Consider the following 27,084-nt stretch of genomic DNA (forward strand, 5'->3'; position numbering starts at 1 on the left):
TGCTAATGTAGTGAAATTTTAATTTTACTTTTAAAAAAGTAAAACTATTGTATTTTTAAAAATGATGTGTATATCTGAGTGTCTGTGTGGGGACGTGTGTGTGAGTGCAGGGCCTGTAGAGGCTAAAGGAAGGTGTGGGACTCTCTGGAGCTGGAGTTGCAGGCAGTTGTGATCTGCCTAATGAAGGATCTGGGAACCCAGTTCAGGTCTTCTGGAAGGATAGCAAGTGCTTTTAACTACTGAGCCATGTCTCCAGCCCCTAAAAAATTTAATTTTAACATCTCTTCATTCATATTAAGGTTCATTTTTGCTATTACCCACAGTGTATCTTTGTGCAGATGTATGTCTTGTGCTCACACCACCGTGGTGTCACACAGCTGTTGTGTTGCCCTGCTCCTCTGGCCACCCCTCCACCCTCTCCCTGCTTGGTGGTACTGCTTGTCCTTTTCCTATCTCCCTGGTGTTGCCTTTTCCAGATGTCTCAGCTGGACTCAGTGTGCAGCTCTGGCACTTTGCCTTCCTTTACTTTTTTACGTGTACGGACATTTCTCATCTCTTCGCTGCCTGTACTGTAGTTTGCTTACTCTCTAGGCTGTGAAGGACATCTTGGTTGTTTCTGCATTCCGGTGGTTATGAAGAACCCTGCTTGTCCTTTCTTGGGCATTTTCTGTGTGGTTGTATTTTCAGTTCCTTTGCAAGGAACATAATGGCTGAATTATGTCCCCATTGCTGTGGGACAATGGTCTGGTACCCTGTAAAGATTTGTTATTTATATTTTAATAAAATGCTGATTGGCCAGTAGCCAGGCAGGAAGTAGAGGTGGGATGACAAGAACAGGAGAATTCTGGGAAGAGGAAAGAGTTAGTCTGCAGTTGACACCCAGCCGCAGGGGAAGCAAGATGAGAATGCCTCACTGGTAAAGGTACCAAGCCTTGTGGCTAACACAGACAAGAATTATGGGCTAATTTAAGATATAAGAATTAGTTAATAAGAAAGCCTGAGCTACTAGGCCAACCAGTTTATAATTAATGTAGGCTTCTGTGTGTTTTTTGGGACTGAACAGCTGCAGGACCGGGCGGGACAGAAACCTCTGTCAATAACATGGAGAGGGAAGACTTAATTTTGTAAGAAACTGCCCAGCTGTCTTCCAGAGGAGCTCCTCATTCCGACCAGCGGTGCAGGAGAGTCACATGCTCTGTGTTTCCTCAGCCTTTGGTGTTGAACCCAGGGCCTTTTCCATGCTCTGCAGATGCCTTACCACCCAGCTCCATCCCAGGAGAATTTTAATGAACATACAATGATTGTACATGTACTTATGGGACACAGTGTACATTTCAGTACATGTGTGCTGTGTGTAGTGAGCAGGGTACACCCCACCTGAAGTGTTTAGTTCACGACTCAGCAACAGCTGAGCATAGCCAAAATCTTCTTTATCAGTTGTTCTGAATTATACAATTACTTGTTGTCAGCCCCACCCACCGCTGTCTCCACCTCTGAGCCAGGCTCTGCAGGTGACCTTTGCTCCGGACTGAGTGGGAGCACAGCTCCTGTCTGTGTCTGTCTGTGTCTGTCTGTGTCTGTCTGTGTCTGTCTGTGTCTGGCGTCGCGGGGGCAGGCCCCAGCTTCACTGTTTGGCCTACTTTAAAGTCAGGCTTCTGCTTCTTAGTTTTGAGTTTGCAGAGTCTGTCTGGGTTTGGCTCTCAGGCAGTGGTTTGTGCTCACATGGTCTTTGCAGAGCAGAGCTTTCTAATTTCGTGACATCCACTTAGCTTCTTTTCATGACTGTATGTGCTGGCTGGCTTTGACACAAACCAGAGTCACTGGAGAGGAGGGAGCCTCAGTTGAAAAAATACCTCCTTAACACCAGCTTCTAGGGGCTGGAAGATGGCTCAGGGGTTAAGGGCACTGACTGCTCTTCCAGAGGACCTGGGTTCAGTTCCCAGCACCCACATGGCAGCTCACAGCTATCTGTAACTCCAGTTACAGGGGATCTGATACCCATGGCAGAACATCAAAAAGATCAGCTTCTAGGCAAGCCTGCAGTGCATTTTTCTGGCTTCCTCAGGCACCACACAGGCAAAACACCCATGCACAAAAAATAAATACAAATTAAAAAAGAAAAAGATTAGTTAACACAAACTGAGTCACCAATTATCATTTGAGACTCTGTTTAGAGGATGCTATTGATGTCATTTTACATCATCATCATTATTACTATTATTATTATTATTATTATCTTTTATTTAGTGACAGAGTATCACCATGTAGCTCTCGCTGTCCTGGAACTCACTCTGTAGACCAGGCTGGCCTTGAACTTACAGAGAACCTCCTGCCTCTGCCTCCTAAGGGCTAGGATTAAAGGTGTGTGCCACTATACCTGGCTTCATTTTATTTTATTTTTTTTCAAAGTTTATTAAATTATAAAAGTTTCCATTTCCGCCCCTCCTCCCAACACCCTCCCACTTCCACTTCCCCCACTCCCTCTCCTCCTCCCTCTCCATCCCTAGGAGTAGTCAGGGTTTCCTGCCCTGTGGGAAGTTCAAGTTCCTCCCCCCTCCCTCCAGGTCCAGGAAGGTGAGTATCCAAACAGACTGGATCCCAAAAATCCAGTATATGCAGAGGAAACAAGTCCCAGTGTCATTGTCAGTGGCTTTTCAGAAAGACTCCGGGCCAGCCACATCCAGAGAATCCGGTCACATTCAGAGAATCTGGTTAGATCACGTGCTCGTTCAGTTCCAGTCCAGCTGGCCTTGGTGAACTCTCATTAGATCAATCCCCTTGTATCAGTGGGTGATGGCACCCATCGCAGTCCTGATTTCTTTTTTCATTTTCTTCATCCTTCTGCTCCTCATTTGGACCGTGGAGGGCTCAGTCCGGTGCTCCAATGTGGGTCTCCGTCTGTATCGCCATCCAACGTCGGATGAAGGTTTCCTCTGCTCTTGCCTTCTTTGTTCACGTTCTCCTTCCTTCTGCCTCTCGTTTGGACCTAGGGAGCTAGGTCCAGTGTTCCGACGTGGGTCTCCGCCTCCATCTCCCTCCATCGCCAGATGAGGGTTCTGGCACTCTTGTCTATTTCCAATCTCCAGGAGGATAGCTACATGATTTTCATCAGGTTCACCTTCTTATTTAGCTTCTCTAGGATCACGAATAGTAGGCTCAAAGACCTTTAATTACGGTTAGAATCCACTTATGAGTGAATACATACCATATTCCTCTTTTTGGGTCTGGCTTACCTCACTCAGTAAAGCGTTTTCTATTTCCATCCATTTGCATGCAAAATTCAAGATGTCATTGTTTTTTACCACTGAGTAAAACTCTAATGTATATATGTTCCACACCTTTTTTAACCATTCTTCTATTGAGGGACACCTAGGTTGTTTCCAGGTTCTGGCTATTACAAATAGTGCAGCTATGAACATAGTTGAACAAATGCTTTTGTAGTATGTTAGGGCATCTCTTGGGTATATTCCCAAGAGTGGAATTGCTGGGTCCTGAGGGAGGTTGACTCCCAGTTTCCTGAGAAACCGCCACACTGATTTCCACAGTGGCTGCACAAGTTTGCATTCCCACCAACAATGGATGAGTGTTCCCCTCATTCCACATCCTCTCCAGCATAGGCTATCATTGGTGTTTTTGAGTTTGGCTATTCTGACAGGTGTAAGATGATATCTCAAAGTTGTTTTGATTTGCATTTCCCTGATCGCTAAGGAGATTGAGCATGACCTTAAGTGCTTTTTAGCCATTCGAAGTTCATCTGTTGTGAATTCTCTGTTCAGTTCAGTACCCCATTTTTTAATTGGGTTAATTAGAGTTTTAGTGTCTAGTTTCTTGAGTTGTTTGTATATTTTGGAGATCAGACTTTTGTCTGTTGAGGGGTTTGTGAAGATCTTCTCCCAGTCGGAAGGTAGCCTTTTTGTCTTACTGACAGTGTCCTTTGCTTTACAGAAGCTTCTCAGTTTCAGTAGGTCCCATTTATTTATTGTTTCTCTTATTGTCTGCGCTCCTGGGGTTCTGCTTAGGAAGTGGTCTCCTGTGCCTATGTCTTGTAGACTACTTCCTACTTTCTCTTCTATCAGGTTCAAAGTGGTCGGATTAATGTTGATGTCTTTAATCCATTTGGACCTGAGTTTTGTGCATGGTGATAGATATGGATCTATTTTCATTCTTCTACAGGTTGACATCCAGTTATGCCAGCACCATTTGTTAAAGATGCTATCCTTCTTCCATTGTATAGCTTTAGCTCCCTTGTCAAAAATCAGGTGTTCATACGTTTGTGGGTTAATACCCGGGTCTTCTATTCGATTCCATAGGTCGACTTCTCTGTTGTTATGCCAATACCAAGCTGTTTTCAATACTGTTGCTCTGTAATAGAGTTTGAAGTCAGGGATGGTAATGCCTCCAGAAGTTCCTTTATTGTATAAGATTGTTTTGGCTATCCTGGGTTTTTTGTTTTTCCATATAAACTTGATTATTGTTCTCTCCAGGTCTGTGAAGAAGTTTGATGGGATTTTGATGGGAATTGCATTGAATCTATAGATTGCTTTTGGTAGAATTGCCATTTTTACTATGTTGATTCTCCCAATCCAAGAGCAGGGGAGGTCTTTCCATTTTCTGGTATCCTTCTCAATTTCTTTCTTCAAGGACTTAAAGTTCTTATCAAATAGGTAAGATATTCTATTTCACTTCCTTGGTTAGAGTTACCCCAAGATACTTTATGCTATTTGTGGCTATCATGAAAGGTGATGCTTCTCTGATTTCCCTCTCTGCTTCTTTATCCTTTGTGTATAGGAGGGCTACTGATTTTTTGGAGTTGATCTTGTATCCTGCCACATTACTAAAGGTGTTTATCAACTGTAGGAGTTCTTTGGTAGAGTTTTTGGGGTTCATTTTATTTTTAATTGTTTTGCTTTTGATAATTTTTTCTAAAAATTATTCTGTATATTTTTTTCTAACTGTGGTTAAAAGATGAAAAACAGGAAAATATTATATTGATAAATTTCTGTTAAGGTGAATACAGTTTTGAGATTCAGTGTTAAACAGTTGAGCAAAACCACAGTGTTGTGTGTTATCTATGACAGCTAAATGTGGTTATTCCCCTAAGTAATGTCTGTTTGCCTACCTGCCTACCTGTCTGAATGTTTGTCTTTCTCTCTCCCTCCCTCCCTCCTTCCCTCCCTCCCTCCCTCCCTCCCTCCCTCCCTTCTTCCCTCCCTCTCTTCCTTCCTTTTTTTCTAATCTACATTGGCCTTGACTTTGCAGTCCACCTGCCTTAGTTTCCTAAGTGTTTGCAAGTCTGTTTTCCAAACACTAGATTCCTTCCTTCCAATATTGCAACATTATGATTCCTCACAAGTGTCAGCATTTCTTGGAAGATAAATTACTCTGGAAGCATTTGCTTTATTTTTAGCTATTTATTACAATTAACAATAATAATCCCTAAAGAAATCATGGTGATGATCAGGTACCTAAACATTCACAAGTAAGAATTGTTTCGCTGGGGCGCTCACATCCAGTACGACACTGTCAGGCATGTGCCACCATGCGCCACTGTGCCTGGAGGGGTGCTTTCAGTTGTCCCACGTCAGGGTTTGTATTTGGTACTTTGTTAAACTTGTTACGGAGCGTATCTTCCTTGGGACATGTTTGGACTTGCAGTGCCTGGGAAAGAAGCCCTTCCTAGTATGCACTATTTGCGTCTGTGTAAACCGCTTGCTTTTACTGCCCTTATTCATAGGCTGAACAAACAATTTAAACCTTATATTTCAGCCTACTCAGAGCAGGTTTATTTTGAATAAGGTTGATTTTCAGTATGCTCAGCCTTCTGTTGAAAAGAAAAGCCATCACCTCCCCTTGGCAGTGGTGTTTCTCTTGCCCTTGGTTTGGCTGGTGGAATGGCTGTGACCTTGGATGCTGTTCTGCGTGTGATTGCTTCCTCCCAGTGTTCAGTGTTTTCTGGTAACTTGCCCGTTGCCTGCCTCTGGCTTCATCATCTCCCTTATGCTGACTTAGGCAGTATTTCTTCAGTCTCTTATCTCTGGGCTTTGATGCATATGTTCTGAAGGTGGCCACCGTGACTTTGGGTAGCAGCAGATGGTAAACCTTCAGGCCGCCACCAGCTATACTGATGCTAAGTTGGGGAGTTCACGTTTGATGAAGAAACAGAAGTGCATATGAAAGCTTCCACTGCCTAAATACCTTCTAATTAAAAAATTAGCATACGAAAACCTTTGCAGCTGCCTGGGCATTTGAAGAAAATGAAATTAGTTGTTTTCTTAGAAATGCAGTTGTTTACCAGTTTAATTTCTCATCGCTTGTGCCTCCTAAAAGCTCCTTCTGTTTTGTCCCGGTTTGACTTTGGCAGGAGTCGAGGCAGTAGCTAGGTGATTAGGTAGACTGAAATAGAGCTCACAGATGTTTGTACACTTTAAATTAAGGGACTTGGAATTTTACTTGCTTAAATATGTAGTTCATGAATGCTAACTTCACACAGTTCTGGTAGATTTGATCTGCTGTTCTCTACTTTGGAAGATATTTCTGGATTAAATACAGGCTTGGAGAACTCACCCTGCATCAGGGCCACTGGGCTTTGTCTGAAGGAGCAGGGTTGTAACTCCTGTTCACAGGCGGGGCTTGTGAGTTATGTGTTCCCTTCATAGCGATACGTCAGGCGGGAAGGAAGACAAGCCTAAAGAAAACTTTGGTGCTATCTAAAGGTACTTAAAAATATTGTGGGTAAATTCCAGAAGTCTGATGCATTTGTGCTTAAACAGCTTCTTGAGAGTAGGAGGCAAGAATGTCTTGAAGTTGAGGATCCAGGTCACATTTACTCTTCAGACTTCCATTCTCATCAGAGAACTTCTGGGAAACCAAAGGCAGATGGCAGCTGATCCAACCAGAGAAGCATCTTCCCGGCATGCTCTCCCGGAGAAGCATCTTCCCGCCGTGCTCTCCCAGAGAAGCATCTTCCCGGCGTGCTCTCCCGGAGAAGCATCTTCCCGCCGTGCTCTCCCAGAGAAGCATCTTCCCGGCGTGCTCTTCCGGAGAGGCATCTTCCTGGCGTGTTCTCCTGGAGAAGTATCTTTCCGGCGTACTCGCCCAGTTGTAACTTCTGGATAAGCGCAGTGGCTCAGCTCTCACTTTCAGCGTTGTGGACAGTGTACTAGAAACATCATGACTTGACTTTGTGATGCTTGTGAGAGAGACTTGGAGGATTGGTGTCAAAGGAGTCGGACACCTGCCCTTTTCTCTGGTAGTTGCAGTTTTGTAAGTGGTGGCTTGTGACTGTGGACATGGGGCTAACAGTCAGGGTGGGAACATGCATTTGTAAGAATGCAAACTGAGGTGTATTTAGGTCAGAATATGGAGAGCATGCAATCACCGTCATGTTACTGAGGGCAGCGAAGTTTCAGTGCTGGAGGTTTGCTGTGCCCAGCTGATTCTGCAGAGGGTGACGTTTTAATGTGGCCAACACAAATTACCTAAAAATTTGCCTAATTGTAGTTCAGTCCAGTGTGACCTGTTTTCAAAAGAGAATGTAGCATGTAGTGACGTCTTTCTCACCTGAACTATGAGATAAGTGGTTTGTATGTTTCTGTAGGTTCTTTATTGTTCTCTCTTTCTTTCTGATGGGGTGGGGTGGGGAGAAGAGAGAGAGAGAAGGGCATCCCAGTGGTGTAGCTTGCTAAGTGCTCACTCGGCTCTCATCCAGCCAGCAGCATAAGTGCTGTGGTGACACAGTTCACGGCAGTTGTGGTGTGTGTGTGTGTGTGTGTAGATCTCTTTTCTTCTCTTCAGACTTAGTCTTCTTCATATCATTAAAATAGAATCATCCCTTGATACCGTGGGCTCCACCCTGTCTTTGCAGAGGTGCGGTGTGACTAGCTGGCATCTCCCTCCTCTGGCTTGCAGAGCTGCAGACCTGTAACCACTTGGGACTTTCCCTTCTGTTATGGAGGAAGAGTGGGCGAGGGTCATGGTCTTGGTGGCATTGAAGCACAGATGAGGTCAGTCAGTAACCTAAGTTGCCTCCCCGCCAGTCATTGTTTGTATTACTGTGGGCAAAGATGGAGTAATCCTTTCTGTTAGGCCATATGTTAATATAGTGCTGATATGTAAGTGTGAAAAATGAAAGAGAGAAATATGTTAATTATGTTCTTTCAATAAGATATGCCATCCAAGATAATTATTTCATGACAATGCTAGTAATAGTAGTTGTTTTTATCATGAAATAAAAGATGGTTTTAGGAGCCTTTTATTGGAAAGACAATTGTATCAAATTAGTACAAATTAGATTTTTGTCTTTATGAAGGTGAGCAAACCCATGCGCAGTTTTTAAATTGCGTTTGAGTCTACAAATGAACGAATTCAGTTTGAGGGTTAAAGACGCTGTTACTTTGTCCTTTATGCTGACAGCTTCGTTACAGATTGGCCTACTGTTGGCATTAAAAACATGTCTGGCTCCTTATGATCTTTGTGTGCACGGCTATGATACTGATGCCACACCACTGTTCATTAAGGACTCGACTTCAGTGAGGCTGCAGCGTGTGAGCGTGGAGAGATACAGATGTTAAATGCAGCCGTTTCTCTTTGAGTGCAGCCGTATGGCTAATAATTTCCAAGTGGCTAAAGCTCTTGTTAGTGGGAGTGCTGGTGTGTTAAGAACGGCGCTATAAATAACTTTAAGAATGGAAGTTGAAGGTGCTTCTTTTAAAGACTATTGTTAACTAAACATTATCGCCAAACAGATGGAGAACACTCACCAGCCTGATGTTTTTACGTCTAATTATATTATCACCAGTCCTGTATGGCTCAGTTGAAGAGGTGTACCCAGAGGCCAATTTATATTCATTTAGGCAACACCTGTTTGGGAGAAATTGACAGTCAAAGGGCACATTTAAAAAAAAATCACATATGTTCTTGTGTTTATTACCTCAATGTGAATGCTGTTGAGTCACAGACAAACTTGGGAGGAGAAGAAAAGCTGCCTCACCCTGCCGCCTTCCTGCCACGCGTGTCCATCTTCATTTGTCCTTTTGTGGGATCTGCCTGATGACAGTGCACCTAGCAAAGAGAGGAGCCCCACCCCAGTCCTGCAGGGTATTCTGTCTGCCTGCCAGGGGCTTCCAGGAAGAAGATGAAGCTCTTCAGGAAGAAGATGAAGCTCTTCAGTCTTACCTTTCCCAGAGAGATGTTCTCCAGGAAGAAGACCTTTCCCAGAGAGATGTTCTCCAGGAAGAAGACCTTTCCCAGAGAGATGTTCTCCAGGAAGAAGATGAAGCTCTCCGGTCTTACCTTCCCCAGAGAGATGTTCTGCAGGAAGAAGACCTTTCCCAGAGAGATGTTCTCCAGGAAGAAGACCTTTCCCAGAGAGATGTTTTCCAGGAAGAAGATGAAGCTCTCTGGTCTTACCTTCCCCAGAGAGATGTTCTGCAGGAAGAAGACCTTTCCCAGAGAGATGTTCTCCAGGAAGAAGACCTTTCCCAGAGAGATGTTCTCCAGGAAGAAGATGAAGCTCTCCGGTCTTACCTTCCCCAGAGAGATGTTCTCCAGGAAGAAGATGAAGTTCTCCGGTCTTACCTTCCCCAGAGAGATGTTCTCCAGGAAGAAGATGAAGCTCTCCGGTCTTACCTTCCCAGAGAGATGTTCTCCGTCTCACGCAGACACAATTGGCTCTCTGGGGAGTGCCGTAGAGGTGTGAGTAGATGTAAAACCAGATGAGATGCTAGGAGCACAGATGCCCCCACAGAGCCCACAAGCTTCCGCCAGCCTTCCAGAGGGAGGGGCCACTGCGTTCTCACCTTCAGGACTCAAGGGCTGTGAGTTTATTTCCATTCCTTGGAGGGTCATTTTTTTCTGGAGACTGTGTCAGTAGCCCTGCTGGCAGTTAAGAAAGAATAGGTCTCTCCCTGAGTAAGTAATGAAAGACAAACCTTTGTCTGAACTGAGGGTCCAACATTCCCTTTCTTTCAATGTATCCTCCTGAAAGGTGCAGCCCTGTCAGCCCCATTTCCCTTTCATCTGATTGACGTGGAGCCAGCTGGCTTCTGCCTTGAGTAGTTGGTGACAGTGACCGATGGCTTCCTGATGCCTTCGTCAGCCTTTCACAGTGGTTCCTGTTTAGTGGATGGATGGCTACCTACCACCTTGTTGTTCTGTCTCACATCTGAGCTGCTCTTTCCTTGTAATGTCCTTTTTTCTTGCTGCTTTCATGCCTACCCATAGTATTCCAAGTGTGTACAGATGTACAGACTTGGAAGATGTACAGGTTCTAAATTCAGATGTAAATGGCAGATTGTCTGCACATGTGCAGAGTAGTTCAGGAGAGATAGAGAGATTTCCCCTTCTTTCTTTGGTAGCTTTTTGGAGCAGGGTTAGTTACCATGTTACGGTTGTTCTCTCAGCTTTAACATCTGTTGACTAGAAATGCACACTTGTTTGGGTTGTTGAGAGTGTCCCGTGATTGAGCTCTCTGAGGCCCAGTGTTGTGCGTGACGTGAAGGAAAATTCCGATGGAGTTGTTCTCCTGCCTTGAGGTTGGGTCTTTGTGGGGAATCCCCACTCCTCACTACCTTTCCAAGTTCCATTCCCACCTTGCTGTCCACCTTCTGTGTTTTTAGACTTGAACCTGCTAGCTGTGTGCTTATGGGGAAACACCACTTCTGCCTATGGCCACCATGGCTAGTCATGGCAGACTCAGCTGTCTGGAGACAGTAAGCAGTCAGTGTCAGCTCACGTGGCTGGTGACACTGCTCTCCTTCCGCAGTCTGTGGAGGACCCGTCCCCGTGTGCACTCGGCTAACAGGCTGCTGCCCCTGCTGTCGGCGGAATGAGCTGTCTCCTTGCTGAGCAGCTGAGGGCTGCTTTTTCTCCTAAACCTTGCCTGCCCCCCTCAGACTGTCTCTGAGACACTAGATGTGCCCCTTTGGTTCTTGCCTCTGTGGGTGGGCCTACATCTTAGCCGGGCCGTCCCTCTCTACCATGTCACTCTGTCCTTCCCATTCTTCTTGTCAGGATGTAGTCTCCACTTTTAGAAGTTGATGTGATTAGATAGAACCCACCCAGACGACCCGGGTGATCTGTGAAGTCCTTTCTACCACAGCACGGTCCACACACAGAGTGTGGCGTGGGGGTGTGAGCATTTCTGGGACACACCCCATGGTGACACACTCATAAAGAGATGACAAATAAACAAAACCAAACTGAAGAGTTGGAGATGTTATAATTGAAGTTAGTATCACATGAAATGGGAGGACAAAGGAAGAGCCATTAGTATTAGAGAGAGAGAGAGAGAGAGAGAGAGAGAGAGAGAGAGAGAGACATTTGAGCTGAATGTGGAAATATGAGTAGTTGTTTGATGAGTGGCTAGGAGATCATTCCAGAGAGAAGCTGAAATAATAATGATAGCAACCATGACCCCGGATGCACTTTTGTAAGATCGTCTCTGAGGTGCTCACATGCGGTGGTCGCTATTATCATCTTTCGTAGCCTCACACCCAGAGCCATAATGTTGGCGATGTGTGGCCGACACAGTAAATGCTTGAAATGAGGTAGGTGAAGGAGCAGGAGGTGGTTCAAAGGTCTCACGAGGCACAGTTGGCTTGTTGACTTGGCTCCTGATCCTGAAGTTGGAGAATTGAGAGACTTGGAGGTTGAGTTTGGGAACTCTGCCGGACATCTGGAGGTGTCTGTGTGGAAAACACAAATGGTGCAGCTCAGGCACTCAGGGGACACTGAGGTCGCAGAAGATGTCACAGCATTCTGTAATGCCTGTGTCTAAGGTGGAGCTTGCCGCCCCGACCTCACCCTCTCTCCTGCACTTCTATCTCCTCACCACTCTTGTTTCCAAGCTGAACAGGCCACCTTTGCCTGCTGTGCCTCTTCCAGTGGGGGCTGCTGGTTGCTGTCAGCCAGCTCTCCGAGGGGAAAGTCCCATATGCAGAGTTCGCTGATTTCTACAGTGGAAGTTCTCCCCAATTTGAGCTGTGGTTGTTGGCTGGCTGAAATGGTGCTTTCCAAGGTGGTAATGGACGCTCGTGGACCTGCAAAGCCTTGGATATTTGCTAACTGACTTTTGTGGCCTATCTCTGCCATAGTATTTAGCAAAAATAAACCGTGATTGTGGTAGGATTTGTCCCCGTGTTCTTGTCCTAGGGTGGCAGGGATGGCCATTCAGGGGGCAGTGTGTGAGATGGTCCTGAGCTCTTTATGGAGCTGGGTCTCTTCTTTCAGATTGCTGGCAGGATACAGCTGAACTGCTCTTACAAAGGAAGTTTTTTGAGAATTGACCACAGCTGTGCAGAGGGGAACAGGGGGGCTCTGGAGAGGCCTTTGCTGCCAGCTGGGCAGAGCTGGTTCTGGTTCGGTTGGGGGCTTTAGTGGAAGGGGGCAGGGCAGGGCAAAGGTTGAGGATAGAGTCAGCAGGATGCAGGACTTGCTGCTGACTTGGCAGGGAGTTTAGCTCCTGTCTAGAGTGTAGAAGCAGTACCCAAAGGACGCCTGAGATGACGTTACAGTGGGTCGCTAAGAGATTTTAGAAGTTGAACTTCATCAGTTTTAATAAATTACATCCCATCTACCACGTGAGGAAACCTTTGACTGTCGGCTCCCTAATCTGCTACCACCACCGTGGTTTGGGGTTTCCCTGCTTTCAAGGCTGGCCTAGACCTGCCAGCTAGCCTTGTTCTGGCCTTCCTCTGCTGCCAGTTTCCAGATGCACCGGCCGCTGTACACCATGGCCTGTACTTTCAAGGAGTATATTTTAAAGATAAATCCAGGAAACAGTGATGTTTCTGTGCCATAGCATTTTTAGGAAAGGAAATTGTAATAAAATTTATTTTGCACATGGCTGTTTGGGTCCTATGAGTCAAGGTTTTTAAAAAGTCTCTTTAGAAATTAGAAAATTTGGAGGAACTCACAACCTCATCCCAACTCTTAGTTTCTCAAAGAGTCAATGTTTTGTTATATTTTGTTAAAATTGTTGCTTGTGTTCTGTGCAGGTTTTACTTGTAATGGACACAAGGACAGAACAGACATTCATTTTAAAAGTAAGTAGAACGCGTGCACTTAGTGGATTTAAAAAATGACTTCCAGCCGGGCGGTGGTGTCACATGCCTTTAATCCCAGCACTGGGAGGCAGAGGCAGGCGGAGCTCTGTAAGTTCAAGGCCAGTCTGGTCTACAGAGAGAGTAACAGGACAGCTAGGTCTACACAGTGAGACACCGTCTTTTAAAAACAAACAAACAAGCAAACAAAAAACAAAAAAAGGAAAAGAAAGAAAAAAAGAAAAGAAAAAGATTTTTTAAAAACTTAAAAAAAATCATGATTTTGAAAGAAAAAGTAATGATTTCTCATGGCATTTGAGTGTTTTATGTTCATGGTGATCTATATTTCTATCTTTCTTAGTTAATAAACATGCTATAGTTTCTATTTGGGAAGTTTTATGTTAAAAAATGTGTGATGTGAATGCATCTGAGGACCAAGAGTGTTCAGATGTGTTCCTTGGGACTCATGAGGGTCGCACTGGGTCTCCTTGGGTTGTGGGAAGGGGTAACTGCCCTTGGCTTGTTCCTTGGTCAGAATTCAGTATGTACTTAAATGAGTAACTTTAGTTTCAAAATTGTTTTTGGAATGGGTTGTGATAGTATGTATTCTAAATATGTCCTGACTGAACATTCCCCTGGCACCCAAAAGGGAGGCTACTTGTCTTGGGCATCCCCCTTTTTTTGATGGTCAGGCATGACAGATGGTCACATTGACATGTGTGAAGCCCGCCTCTTTTTATGAACATTCCATGCCACCACACCCAATGGTGTTTACCCAGGTTTTAAAACCAGGGTGTAACACCAGAAAAATCTCCCAGCCTTGCGGACATTGGTCTCTCGTGTTTTGGAATAGAATTTAAAAGTTGCTGCTTCATACAGAATGCGTCTGGTGTGTGGAGAATGTGAGTTGAACTGATTGCTGCCTTAAAGATGTACATAAGGAAAATCAAACTTAGAGGTCACAGAGAAATAACTGTATGTCATCCTGATGACTTAGTTTGAGAGCATCGCTAATAAAAACACTGACCCACGTAATTGATTTTAATGGCAGCTTTGTGGCATCTTCTGTTGTCTGGATTCACGCCAGATGCCATCAGCGGAGCCTCCGGGGACTGAGGGGCACAGAGCAGCAGATGAGAGGTTTCTCTGAACCCGAGTAACTCGGATAGATTAGCGTGGTTGATAAACACTGAGCACAGCAGGCTCCAAAGGCAACCGCGGGTACAACTGACCTTTTTGTTCTCCGTCAGGGTCTGAGGAAGAGCAGCGAGTGCAGCAGGCACAGGAAGACCATCATCCCCCGCTGCGTGCCCAACATGGTGTGTCTGCACAAGTACATCATCTCGGAGGAGTCCGTGTTCCTCGTGCTGCAGCATGCCGAAGGTGGGTCGGCCGGTCCCACTGTGGCCAGGGTAGCGCGTCACCTGCCCTGTGCTCTGCTGTCGGTTCATAGGCCCAGAGATGGGGAACCTGTCCCCACTCCTGCTCAACCTCCTTACTGTGACCAGCCAGCTCCACCTGAACGTGGGGCAGTCCTAACATGTGCCCTTTGCTCTGGAATTACCCAACACGATGGGAACTTTAATGTGAACGCCTGCCGAGATAGCTTGGCTTTATTTAGAGGCTGAGTTCTCTTCCCTTGTCTGCACTAAAAAGCTGTACTTACATTAGAGGACTAAAAAGCATCCCCTGCAGAATTAATTAATTGCTTCCTTTACAGGGAAGGCAAGGGTGTTTGCTTAACATTTGACATTGCCTCGCTTTTCTGATCTGAGCCTCGTGAACACAGCCATTGGCACCTCATGCTAGTACAAAGCAGAGGCGCAGGCTCTGCCTTCAGCCACCTCCTAGGGAACCGGTGGCAGAAGGCACTATGTTGATTTGGTTTTTCCTATTAATACTTGAATTTAAATAAATATTCTTTTATTTAGGTAACTACAGCATGCAAATATAAAGTCACATAACGTATATTGCCTTTTGGTATTTAAACAACTGTTCTTAAAATAATGAAGAAAATTTATTATTTTCTGTATTTCATGAAGGCATCCTTACTTTTATATTGGGAATACAATACTTTATTTTACTAATAGGTATAACATTTGAATTTAATACCTTTTTCTCAGAAAAAAAGAGGTACTGCTTTCTGGAATGAGGTCTCTCATGATAACTAATGCAAGATTTTTGATGGGGGCAATAAAGTACTAATATTGTTATCATGAAGTCCACACAAGATAACTACAGATGGAGGGGAGACCTCCATATGCAGTATTTAATAGGAAATTCAGAGGGGCTCCACGGTCTCACAGGTATTAAGAGAGTTAATTGCGTGTGTGAATTGGATAACTAATTCACCTTTGTTCAGACATTATAGACAGCTTTTATCTGAGGATACCAGTGCATTACAGACATTATTGAATTAGAGGTCATGTCATCTGATAGCAAAATACAGCCACCTCTGGTGTGGAACAAAATAACTTGCGTAGTAATAATCCATAATAATTTAGAACAAGGTCAGTAGGATGAATGTAATTATGGCCAATATTCTATTACCCGGTGTGGATTATTCATGTTGGAGATTATCTGCGGCGAAGCTCCGACCCTCGCATATTGCCACTGTGTGTAGCTACCCTCCCTCCTCTTGGTTCCCCATGCTATACTTGTTTTTCTTCTGCCATCTTCCCTCCTACCTTTCAGAACTGAGACTGTAGCTGATGTTGGTTTTGTGTGGTGTGCCAGGGTTACAGCGTGCTGATGTCAGGTCTCCTGCTCTTGGAAGTTGTCTTGACCAAGTCTTTGGTGGTGACCAAATGGAAGCATGACTGAAGACTGCCGTGGGCTTGTAAACCTGGAAGGAACGTCTCTCCTCCTCCAATGTCTGTGGCTTAACTTTGTAGACGTCTGTCAGTGCAATAGTCGCCCTCAGTTCATCTGTCCGAACAGACTGATTGAGTGTGTGCTGCACAGGGAGCTGGGTTCCCAGTGAAGAAATCAGGGCAAGAGCCTGCCCTCTCAGAACCTGAACTGCTGCTGTGGTGTCAGACAGCAGAAAACAAAAAGCAATGAAGTTCTAGATATAAGTTGGGCCCTCCAGTCTGATCCGTAACATAGGCTGACCTAATGGGTCCCAGTGAAGGGACCCAAGGAGTCAAGGACTCAAGGAGCCTGCTCTGAAATAGGGACATTTGGGAGAGTTCTGAGTCATGAAACCCTTACCATTTGCACATAAGGTCCAAGCGCCTGGGCAGTGTGATGACAGGGTGTTTGATGAATGAGAAAGGAGACTGTAGTTGGGTTGTGGTTGTAGGTGAAGGACAGCAGTGATGCTGTGGAGAAGTAGGCGGAGTCTGATCCTGCAGGGTAAGGCCTGACTCACACTCCATGAGGTTACCCACTATCCATCATCCCAGAAGTAGGAGAAGGTCACGTCTGATGCAGCCCAGGTGTCATGAGACCTGATTTCAAACAAACAGAACTAAAAAGGTCACTCCTTGTTGTGTGGAGGTGGTGTCATAGTTTGCTCTCTGTTGCTTTAACAGAGGAAACGTGGGGCAGAAAGAGTTTGTTGGTTCACGTGTTGTAATTACAATGTATCATGTTGGGGCTGGAACTCAGGGCAGCGCCTGGAGGCAGGAGCTGAAGTGGAAGTCAAGAAGAGTGCTACTTACTGACTTGTTCTTCATGGCTTGCTCAGCCTGCTTTCTTATAGAGCCCAGGACCACCAGCCTCCAAGTATGGCACCACCCACAATGGTCTGGGCTCTCCCAAATCAATAATTAGTCAAATAAATGCCCCTACAGACTTACCTACAGCTCAGTCTGATGTAGGCAAATACTCATTTGATCCCCCCGCTTATATGTTTAGGTTGATGTCAAGTTGACACAAACTGGTCTACACAGCTAGGCTGTAGTGAGCTAAGAACAGAGCAAGGGCTGATGTAGAATCCTGGCGAAAGATGATGGTGTGGTCTTCGTGGTCTCGTGTACCTGTGCATTTCCCAGGTTTGGATCAAGCAGTAGAGTGAACTGGTTGCTAGCTGTGTGTGTTCTTTTACCCACTGTGGTCATTTTTGTGGTACCTCCATGGATGAACATGTTCTGCACAGTTCCACACGGTAGAAGGAAAGAACCAACTCCTGTACGCTGTCCTCCCCCTTCCATATGCATTGTGATAACACCCCCCCAAAGAAATAATTATAAAAAGGTCACGTTGTCAGTTTAAATAGTTCTGCTGAACTTAAAATATTTATTATGCACAGATTTGGCTGCCCAGAGCTTATAGAACTAGCTAGAATGTGTAGAGTCTCCCACTGTCTGCTTTTACTGCAACTAGAAGCTTCTTGAGAGCTTTCTGGGGGGTGTAGATGTAGTTCTAACGTAGCACTGAACAACACAGAAGCGTTTGCCTGCATGAAGCTCACACGGTGTTTCACATGGGGCAGACAGTAAACACACACAGGAGAAGACACGCAGATGGGAGAAACTGGGATGGGAGTTGTTCTCACTGGTCGTCATCATACTGAGAGAAAACAAGCACATAAGCCTGGAGCCAGGCTTGGTGGCTGAGCAGCAGCCAGACGAGGGTGGCTGAGCAGAGTCGGGGGGGGGGGGGACGGGGGAGGCTGGAAAGCAGGGCCCATGGTGTCTCACGGGCCACTTTCCCTGTTTATAAGAATTTGACTGAGCAAGAGGAGCCATAGCTGGGGATGCTAAGCAGAGGAATGTCAGCGTAAGGGCCACTGTGGCTACTTTGTGGAAAATGGTACTTGGTGACCAAACAGAAAAAGAGGTATAAGAACAACTTGGAGGTTCTGCAGCAAATTACACCAAATGATGGTGCTTGGTGCTCACATTCGCCCATTCTGTTGTCCTGAGCAGATGCCTTAGGCACCTTAGCAGGGTGTGCTCAGGGCCATGGGACTAGAGTCTATTTGGTCCTTGTGACCCCCCCAGGGAGAGGCAGCACAGTGCTGGGCTCATTTACAAGACAAGGTGGGAATGTAAGCCAATGGTCCTTTAGAACTACAGTAATTCCTTCCCCAAAGGTGAGCTCCAGAGACCCAGGGCCTCCTGCTGGCAGCACTCTCAAAGGTCTCCATCTCTTAGCAGCCCCACCCTGGGACCTAAGTCATAGCCTGTGATCTGTGGGAGGCCTGTTTCAGCCATGTCCAGACCACAGCAGTGCTGGTGTGTGCTGGTGTGTGCTGGTGTTAGGATGTTTGTCAGCATCTGAATGTCTGTGCCCATACTCACTTTCTGTTGTTTGCATTTCAAAGGTAGAACTGACTGACAGGATTCTGCCTTGCAGGATTCCAGGGTCATTGGCTCAAAACATTGAAAAGGGGCTTTTTAGCAAGTTGTAGGGAAAGTAGATGGAGTCAGAAAAACCAGGGCTTCAGTTTTGGACACAGGAATTGGAGATAGTGTGTGTGCATGTATGTCAGCTGTAGAGAGCTGTCCACACTATGCTGTTGAGACAGGGCTTCTTACTTGGCTTGGAGTTTGCCAGGGAGGCTGGTCTGGCTAGCCAGCAAGCCCCAGGGATCCTCCAAGTGTTGGGGTAGCAAGCATACCCGCCACCACTCCCAGGTTCTTATGAGGGCCCCTGAGATCGCCCGGCAAGCACTTTTCTGACTGAGCCAGTTTCTCAGTTCTGGAGATGCTTATTAATACTAAGACAGAAGCGGCTATGACAGAAACATCGTCAGGAAGGCTGCAGGAGACAGCTTAGTGGTAGAGCACTTGCCTAGCTTACTTATAGTCCTGTGTCCAAGAGCAAGCTTAGAAGACAGGCTTCAAACAGTCACTTCTTTTTAATGCTCTTCTTAACTCTACTTGAGGGAGCAAGGCGGGGAAACAGTTCAGTCAGGACTGTCAGTGTTAATGTCCCTGAGATGGAAGGCTATAGAGTGCCCTTCAGAGGCAGCCTGGTGACCAGCGGAATGCCCAGTGTGTGGAAGAGTCTCAGGGAAAAAGGGATGAGCAGGGTAGAAGCCCAGGCTATGAGAGCAGAGCAGACCACGAAGGAACTTCTCCACCAAACCTCTTTCTATTATCTGAGTTTCAAATTATTAGCACACGAACTCCAGCTCTGTAGACATGAAGAGAGCCTTCCTGTTTGCACTGATGCTCAGCCCTGGCCCTAGAAACAGATACTTCTTTTCTCCTTCTGTGCCCCAGGCTGCGCTCCAGCTCCATAGTGCTGAGATAACAGGCCTGAGCCACTGTGCCCAGTATTTCTGTTCTTGTGTTTTAATGTAAACAGGTCTTAATGTTGCCTCTGGTCTGCTTGTCATCTTAGTAATGTCCACCAGACACCTATCTGAACATATACAGAGCTGTGTTATAAAAGGTCATGTACACTGTGTGGTGGCACAGACTTTCATCCCAGACTCAAGAGGCAGAGTCAGGTGCATACCTCTGAGTTCAAGGCAGCCTGGTCTACACAGTGAGTTCCAGGCCAGGGCTAGGTAGAATGCATAGTGAGATGGATTGACTGACTTGACTCTCCCTCTCTCTCTTTTGAAGAAAGAGTTCTCTGGGTGTAGTACTATCATAATACCAGTATTTAGAAGATTGAGGCAGGAGGATTATAAATTCAAAGCCAGTCTGGAATACAGAGCAAGGACTAGTCAATATGAGCCTGAGTGCTGTCTTCCCATCGCCAGTTCTGTGACCTTGGACAAACTACTTAGCCTCTGTGCCTCAGTTTCTTGGTTTGCAAAATAGAGACAAGCTGACTATGCATTTAGTAGGACCTACAGAAGATTAAATTGCTACATATGAACAGCACTTAGGGTGGCAGACGCGTGCATGTCTCTCAAGGTGGCAGGCATGTGGTGAGCATGCATGTCTCTCAGGGTGGAGGCGTGTGACGAGCATGCGTGTCTCTCAGGGTGGCAGATGAGTGGCAAGCATGCATGTCTCTCAGGGTGTCAGGCACGTGGTGAGCATGCATGTCACTTAGGGTGGAGGTGTGTGGCGAGCATGCTTGCCTCTCAAGGTGTCAGGTGTGTGTTGAGCATGCATGTCTCTCAGGGTGGCAGGCATGTGTTGAGCATGCATGTCTCTTAGGGTGGAGGCGTGTTTGAACATGCATGTCTCTTAGGGTGGAGGCGTGTGGTGAGCACGCATGTCTCTTAGGGTGGAGGCGTGTGGTGAGCATGCATGTCTCTTAGGGTATCAGGTGTGTGGTGAGCATGCATGTCATTTAGAATGAAGGCATGTGGTAAGCATGCATGTCTCAGGATAGAGACGTGTGGCGTGCATGCATGTCACTTAGGGTGAAGGCATGTGCCAAGCATGCATGGCTACAGAGTGGTTCTACACATTTCCCATGATGCAACACTTTCTCTCCTACTTGCATTGTGAACTGTTCAGTTACTTGCATGTATATATCTTTGTGCATTTTTATTTTGTTTTGTTTTTAATAATTACTTGTCGGGCAGATATCTTGAAGTGGGAATTTCTAGGTCAAAGGTGACTTTTCCCATTGCTATAGGAATATCATCTGTGTTAAATTCAAGTTCTACTTCCACTCAGGCAAGTCCACACATTTACTGTGCAGTCTTGTAGAAAACCAGTAAATTAAAATGACAGACAAAGGGGTTTAATTAAACATTATGAGTTACTATTTTATAGCTCAAGATGGTTCAATAACTGCAATTTTCTATGCTTCAAAGGGGTCTAGAAAATATCAGTTATGCTTGATGTGCTCGAATAATCAATATTTTGGGTATTTTCTACTTATGTTAGAGATTTAATGACCTACAGAGTTTAGGTAATGTTGTCATCACAATGATATTGATGTTTGGGGATGTACATTTGTTTGTTAGGGTGGGTCTTGATTCTGAAGAAAGCAGACCACACTCAGTGTTGTAGGAATGATTTGTCCTGGTTGTATGATTCATGGTTAGCGGTGCAGGAGAGCATGTGATCTGTATCAAACTCTGCTCCATGCTGGATGCCGAGAGTGAAACTAGAGGAGCCAGGACAGCCCCTTCCCCACCTGGAAACCTGGTTTTTATAATTCGTGTTAGGGAACTTGTGTGAGCTCAGAAGATTCCATAAACACCAACAGTCACATTTAAGATTGTTACCCAATGGTGAAAACAATGGAAATTAAACAGGATGGTATGATGATTAATAAAATGACTAATTGCTAATGTCTAGTACAGGCAGCTTGCTGACAGAGGTGCTGTGTTGCTCCTTGCCTGCAGAGGGCATTCTGGTAGGGCAATGCAGCAGCCAGCACGTGAACTTTAGAGATATTCACACTCCCCAGCCCGCTGTTACATATGTGGTGGAGATCTCAGGACCTGTGCCCCAGCTAGAGACAGGGGGATTGAGATTCAGGGTCTTCTCATCTACATGCCAGTCCCAGGCCAGCCTGGCTAAGGAGACCGTTCTCTTTCTTGATGGAGTCAGTCTTCTTGATTCTCACTTCTGGGGTCCTGTCTTGGTGGCGTGTCTAGAGATGGCCAGTGGTTTTCTATTTTAAATAATCCTTACAGTAAAAGACTAGAGACTATACTGGAGAATATTCAGTAGCAAAGGAGTCTTATAAGCCTGCCATGTGGCCATGCTCTGCCATTTAAAGTCATTTTCTCATGAAAATGTTTGTATGATGCCATGTTAATCATGAGTGCAAGCTTAAGAATAAAGGAGTGGTCAGTAGTGTCTGTCTTTGGTGGGAGCAGAGATGGCGTTGGGTTTTGTGCCTTCTGCTTACTCTTTGGCATCTGCTAAGAATTTTGCAGTAAAGCCACATATGAGTTGTATCATAGGAAGAGTGTGTGAGTCCTTACACATGACACGATTTGTACTTACAGACATTTTCAACAAAAGCTTTTGAAAAACCTTATAAAGATGTCATATATTTATAGCTCAGTTTAATGACTATTTATTTAATGTGTTTTCCATGCTAGGTAGAATTCTTTCCTGCAGCTGTGAAGGTCTTGCTGTCCATGAGAGGCGACAGCGGTAAAATGACAGAGGGCTGCAATGTGAGAGGGAAGGAGTAGCGCGTGGCTTAGGACATGCATGGCTTGTGCCTGCTGAAGCCGTACACAGAGGCTGGTAAAAAATATGAAATTCTTAGTGTCTTAGTCACTGCCCTGTTGCTGTCAACAGACACCATGACCATGGCCGCTCTTATAAAAAAAGCAGTTACAGTTTCAGAGGTTAGTCATTGTCATCATGGTTCAGAGCATGATGTCATGCATGGTGCTGTAGCGTAACTGAGAGTGACATCCTGATCCACAGGCAGCTGGGAGGGCAGGGGAGGGAGGGGCAGAAGGAGAGAGGTTGACCACTGGCCTGCTGGCCTAGTGTGACTTATGATACTTCAAAGTCACTTCCAGTGACACACTTTTTTCAACAAGGCCACACCTCCTGATCCTTTCAAGCAGTTCCACTCCCTGATGACCAAGCATTCAAATCTATGAGCCTATGGGCGTCATTCTTATTCGAACCACCGCCTTCTACTCCTTGCTCCCCATAGGCTTGTAGCCATATCATCGTGCAAAAATGCACTCGGTCTAACTTCAAAAGCCCCCAGAACCTATCAGGAGCTCAACATTGTTTGGAAGTCCCAAGTCTCTTTTGGAATTCATGCAATCTCTTAACTATAATCCCCTGTAAAGTCAAAATAAAAAACAAATCGCATACTTCCAACATAAAATGGTGCTGAATATACATCACCATTCTGAAAGGGAGGAAAGGAGGCCCAGTGAGGAAAACCAGCTGGGCAAACTCAAACTCCGCAGCATCTCCATGGCTGATGTCAAAGGGCTCTTCAGATCTCCAACTCCTTTCAGCTTTGTTGACTGCAGCACACTCCTGTCTGAGCTGGTTCCACCCGGTCTGCAGCTCTCCTTGGCAGGTAGTCCACAGCTCTGGCATCTCCAACATCTAGGGTCTCCAGTGAAATCCAGGCTTCACCTTCACAGCTTCACACAGTGGTTACTGTTGTCAAAAGATTGCGGCAGTCAGTTGAAAGTCAAGGTGGATCCTTAAATGTTAGTGTGTATACAGGGAACTCGGAAGTCCTGAGCACACTCTACAGAGGACAGGAGACATGCAGGAGACTGCCCGTGCTGTCCTCAAAGTGGGGGTAACTTACTGCGTGGGGCAGAGAGAAAGAGAGGTGAGACTCTGGGACTGGCACTGGCAGTTACAGCCTGCACTGCTCTCCCTGCGGGGTGCAGGGCAGGGTAGTTTGCGGCTTCCTGAAGTCCTTGAAGGGATCGTGAGGTGGGAGCTCCCTGGACGGGTTTGATGACTTTATACCTGTGGTCAGTTGCTCATGATTATTTATTTTGTTCTAGCTGCCTTGGTGTATGATGCCCAACTGCAGATGAAAACTGATCTGAAAGTTTGTCTAAGCAGGGAGGCTCATTTTAACTCCTTCTTTTTAAGAATTGATTTATTTATTTGTTGTGTGTGTGGACATGCACATTGTGGCATGCATGCAGGGAGGACGGTTGCAGTGCACATTGTGGCATGCATGCAGGGAGGACGGTTGCAGTGCACATTGTGGCATGCATGCAGGGAGGACGGTTGCAGTGCACATTGTGGCATGCATGCAGGGAGGACGGTTGCAGTGCACATTGTGGCATGCATGCAGGGAGGACGGCTGCAGAAGCTGCTCTCTGCTTGCCCTTGTGTGGGTCCCTGGATTGAACTCAGATCCTCAGACTTGACAGCAGCTGAGCCCTCCTGCTTGTTCTGAGTCCTCTTCACTTCCCAGTTTCAGGAGAGGTCTCTGTCTTCACTGAGGGCTCATCTGTAACTCCACTCGTTGAGATTTTGGCTCCAGGTTTAGTGAACTTTTCTTTTGGTGTGATTTTTAATTATTAAATGTTTAATCCATTATGGTTTCTGTAATTTTTTAAAATGTAGATTCTAGTTAGAAAACCTCTCTAATTTTGAGTTTTTAATGCTTAAAATAAGAAGAAATCTATAGTAAAGCAACTACCTAGTTGGCATTGTTGGGACATACTGGGTTATTTCATGTCCATATGGTGTCTGTGATCTCACTTCTGCGATGTCAGTGGGCTCTGGGTCCGGAGGTGTGTATCGGAACACACTGCCAGGGTGTTCTTTTCTCAGTGGCTCACCTTATGAAGAGTTGCCCAGCTAATTTTCCCCAGTTGTATTTGTTCATACAAAGCACATGACATGTACCAGGGGCAGAAGATGGTAAAATAAACATGTCACTTATGAAGGCATAATTATATACCAGCTGTCAGATCCCCCTCCAGTTCTGGACTGGGCATCTTTAGAATGGAGCAATGCTGTTGATCGCTGTATACTATAGTGTACAGTTTTAAGTAGCAAATTGTCTTAAAAAATGTCTTTAATTGACAAGTTATGACCTAAGCAGAAGACTAAACAATATTTAACTTAAAGATTTTAACTTTGTGGGTATTGCAACTAATCACCTTTACAGGAAGAACTAGGCTGTAATTTTTAAAAAATGATCGGCACCAGGAGATGCGCTTATATCGTACTCAGAGTAGAGCTTAGCAGTACTACTGCTAAGTGCTACTGTGAGTACTCTGCTGAGTTCTACTGCTGAGTACTACAGCTGAGTTCTACTGCTGAGTACTACTGCTGAGTACTCTGCTGAGTTCTACTGCTGAGTACTACTGCTGAGTACTACTGCTGAGTACTACTGCTAAGTGCTACTGTGTGTACTCTGCTGAGTGCTACTGCTGAGTACCACTGCTGAGTACTACTGCTAAGTGCTACTGTGAGTACTCTGCTGAGTGCTACTGCTGAGTACCACTGCTGAGTACCACTGCTGAGTACTACTGCTAAGTGCTACTGCTAAGTGCTACTGTGAGTACTCTGCTGAGTGCTACTGCTGAGTACCACTGCTGAGTACTACTGCTTAGTACTACTGCTAAGTGCTACTGTGAGTACTCTGCTGAGTGCTACTGCTGAGTACTACTGCTGAGTACTACTGCTGAGTACTACTGCTGAGTTCTACTGCTGAGTACGGGTCAGCAGTAGTACTCAGCAGTAGAACTCAGCAGTAGAACTCAGCAGTAGTACTTAGCAATAGAACTTAGCAACAGAACTTAGCAGCAGTGAACTCTAGAGAAGAGTGTCACGTTTTATTGCACTAACTTCTCTGACAACATGTTGGATCTTTGATATTAACCAACTTATTTTTGGTTAATTATTAATACTTATCTTTTTTCCCATGACTTAAGTATGGACCAGCGTGGATCTTAATTCTTGGTTGTTGTACTTGTTCACAGGTGGCAAGCTCTGGTCCTACATCAGTAAATTTCTAAACAGAAGTTCTCAGGAAAGCTTCGACACTAAGGAAAGGAAACCGTGCTTGCCGCACCGCGTCTGCCTGCAGCAGCCAAGTGCCAGTCCCCAGGACAGCAGCAGCTTCGAGTCCAGAGGGAGCGACATGGGGGGCATGCTGAAGGTCCTGCCGCTCAAGACAAGTCTCACCCCAAGTTCTCAAGAGGACAGCAACCAGGAAGACGACGGCCAGGACAGCTCCCCCAAATGGCCTGACTCAGGGTCTAGCTCCGAGGAGGAGTGCACAGCTGGCTACCTGACGCTGTGCAATGAGTACGGGCAGGAAAAGATCGACCTGGGGTCCTTGAGTGAGGAGTCTGTCATTCAGCCCGAAGGCAAGAGTTTCCCGGCACCCCTTGCTGTTGATAGTGTGAGCCCTAGCACTCAGCTCAAGTTCTTCCCTGGAGATGAGGATTCAGGAGCAGCTTGTTCCCCTCAGACGTCCCATTCCCTCACTATGTCAAAAACAAGCCCTATGGAGTTCTTTAGGATTGACAGTAAGGACAGCACAAGTGAACTCCTGGGACTGGATTTTGGTGAGAAGTTGCATGGTCTGAAGCCAGAACCTTTGAAAGCGCTCTTTACCCTTGCAGATGGAGACCGAGAAAGCAAGGGGGAGACTGAAGCCCAGGACTCCATCAGCAGGGGCTCAGATGACTCTGTCCCGGTCATTTCATTCAAAGAAGCTGCTTTTGAGGATATCTGTGGTGCTGAGGAAGGAAGACCCGACCTTTTGGTGAACCTACCTGGTGAACTGCAGCCAACCAAAGAGGCTTCAGCAATGGACCCCACTAAGTTTTCACAGGCCGGTGCAGGCAGGCTGGAGAGTAAACTGATGGAAGCCCCAGATGTTTTATGCCTCAGGCTGAGTTCCGAACAGTGCCATGGCCTGGGGAAAGAAGGCCAAGAAGAACTGAATGATTCCACTAGGCCCCTGGCCTGCGGTGTGACCCCAAAGCACCATGCTCAGGCAGATCTCGGGGTGTTATTCACAGCGGCTGTTGATTGCAGTAGCTCAGGAGACCAGTTTCTGTTAACCAGTTCATATCCCGAGTCTGAAGGGCTGGGACAAGTGGAGGCAGTGGCTACTGCATATGACACGGGAGAAAGCCCGTTCCACAGTGCTAGCCCACGCTCAGGTGCACACACAGACGGTGCCACAGTGGAGGAAGTGTTACTGTTCACAGAGCAGGCTAAAGAGGAACCACGCTCTCTATTTCAGAGAGACTCCGAGACCAAGGAGCGAAGTGTACTAGCCCTGGGAGGAGAGAAGGAAATCCACCAGATTTTTGAAGACCTTGATAAGAAATTAGCAGTGAGCTCCAGGTTCTTCATCCCAGAGGGCTGCGTTCAGAGATGGGCAGCTGAAATGGTGGTAGCCCTTGACGCCTTGCACAGGGAGGGGATTGTGTGCCGCGATCTGAACCCAAACAACATCTTATTGAATGATGGAGGTCAGGAACTTTCGCAAATGCATTTCTTTTTATTCGCTGTTGCTTCCAATTAACTGAGTAGGCGTTTTATCTTGTAATTAGTATCTTCATTTCCTGTCTAGAGCTTCATTATCAGTGTGGCAAATTCACCCCCAGTAATAGCTTCTAGTACTTAATGATGCCATTATTCTTAATGATACTGTTTTTAGCTACAAAAGGAGTAATTACAGTTCGCTTCTGCAGAAAATGGAAGAGAAAAATGTTTTGATTTCTCCTGTCGTTTTGTTTTTA

General features: G+C 45.8%; 1 protein-coding gene across 8 annotated transcripts in view; it reads left to right on the forward strand.

Moving 5' to 3' along the window:
• Positions 1-27,084, forward strand: part of Rps6kc1 (ribosomal protein S6 kinase C1) — a 141,525-nt gene that overhangs the window by 85,857 nt on the left and 28,584 nt on the right. For 7 of the 8 annotated variants that reach the window (XM_087906031.1, XM_087906034.1, XM_087906033.1 and 4 more), the window contains 3 exons: positions 12,996-13,043; positions 14,291-14,423; positions 25,306-26,814. In XM_087906031.1, the coding sequence (XP_087762157.1) occupies positions 12,996-13,043; positions 14,291-14,423; positions 25,306-26,814 (1,690 nt within the window). Of the gene's footprint in view, positions 1-9,445; positions 9,816-12,995; positions 13,044-14,290; positions 14,424-25,305; positions 26,815-27,084 lie in introns of those variants that run through there. The other variant, XM_048439453.3, reaches the window with a different exon arrangement.

Source organism: Myodes glareolus, chromosome 5, assembly GCF_982192425.1.
Source record: "Myodes glareolus chromosome 5, mMyoGla1.1, whole genome shotgun sequence".
Taxonomy (NCBI): Eukaryota; Metazoa; Chordata; class Mammalia; order Rodentia; family Cricetidae; genus Myodes; species Myodes glareolus.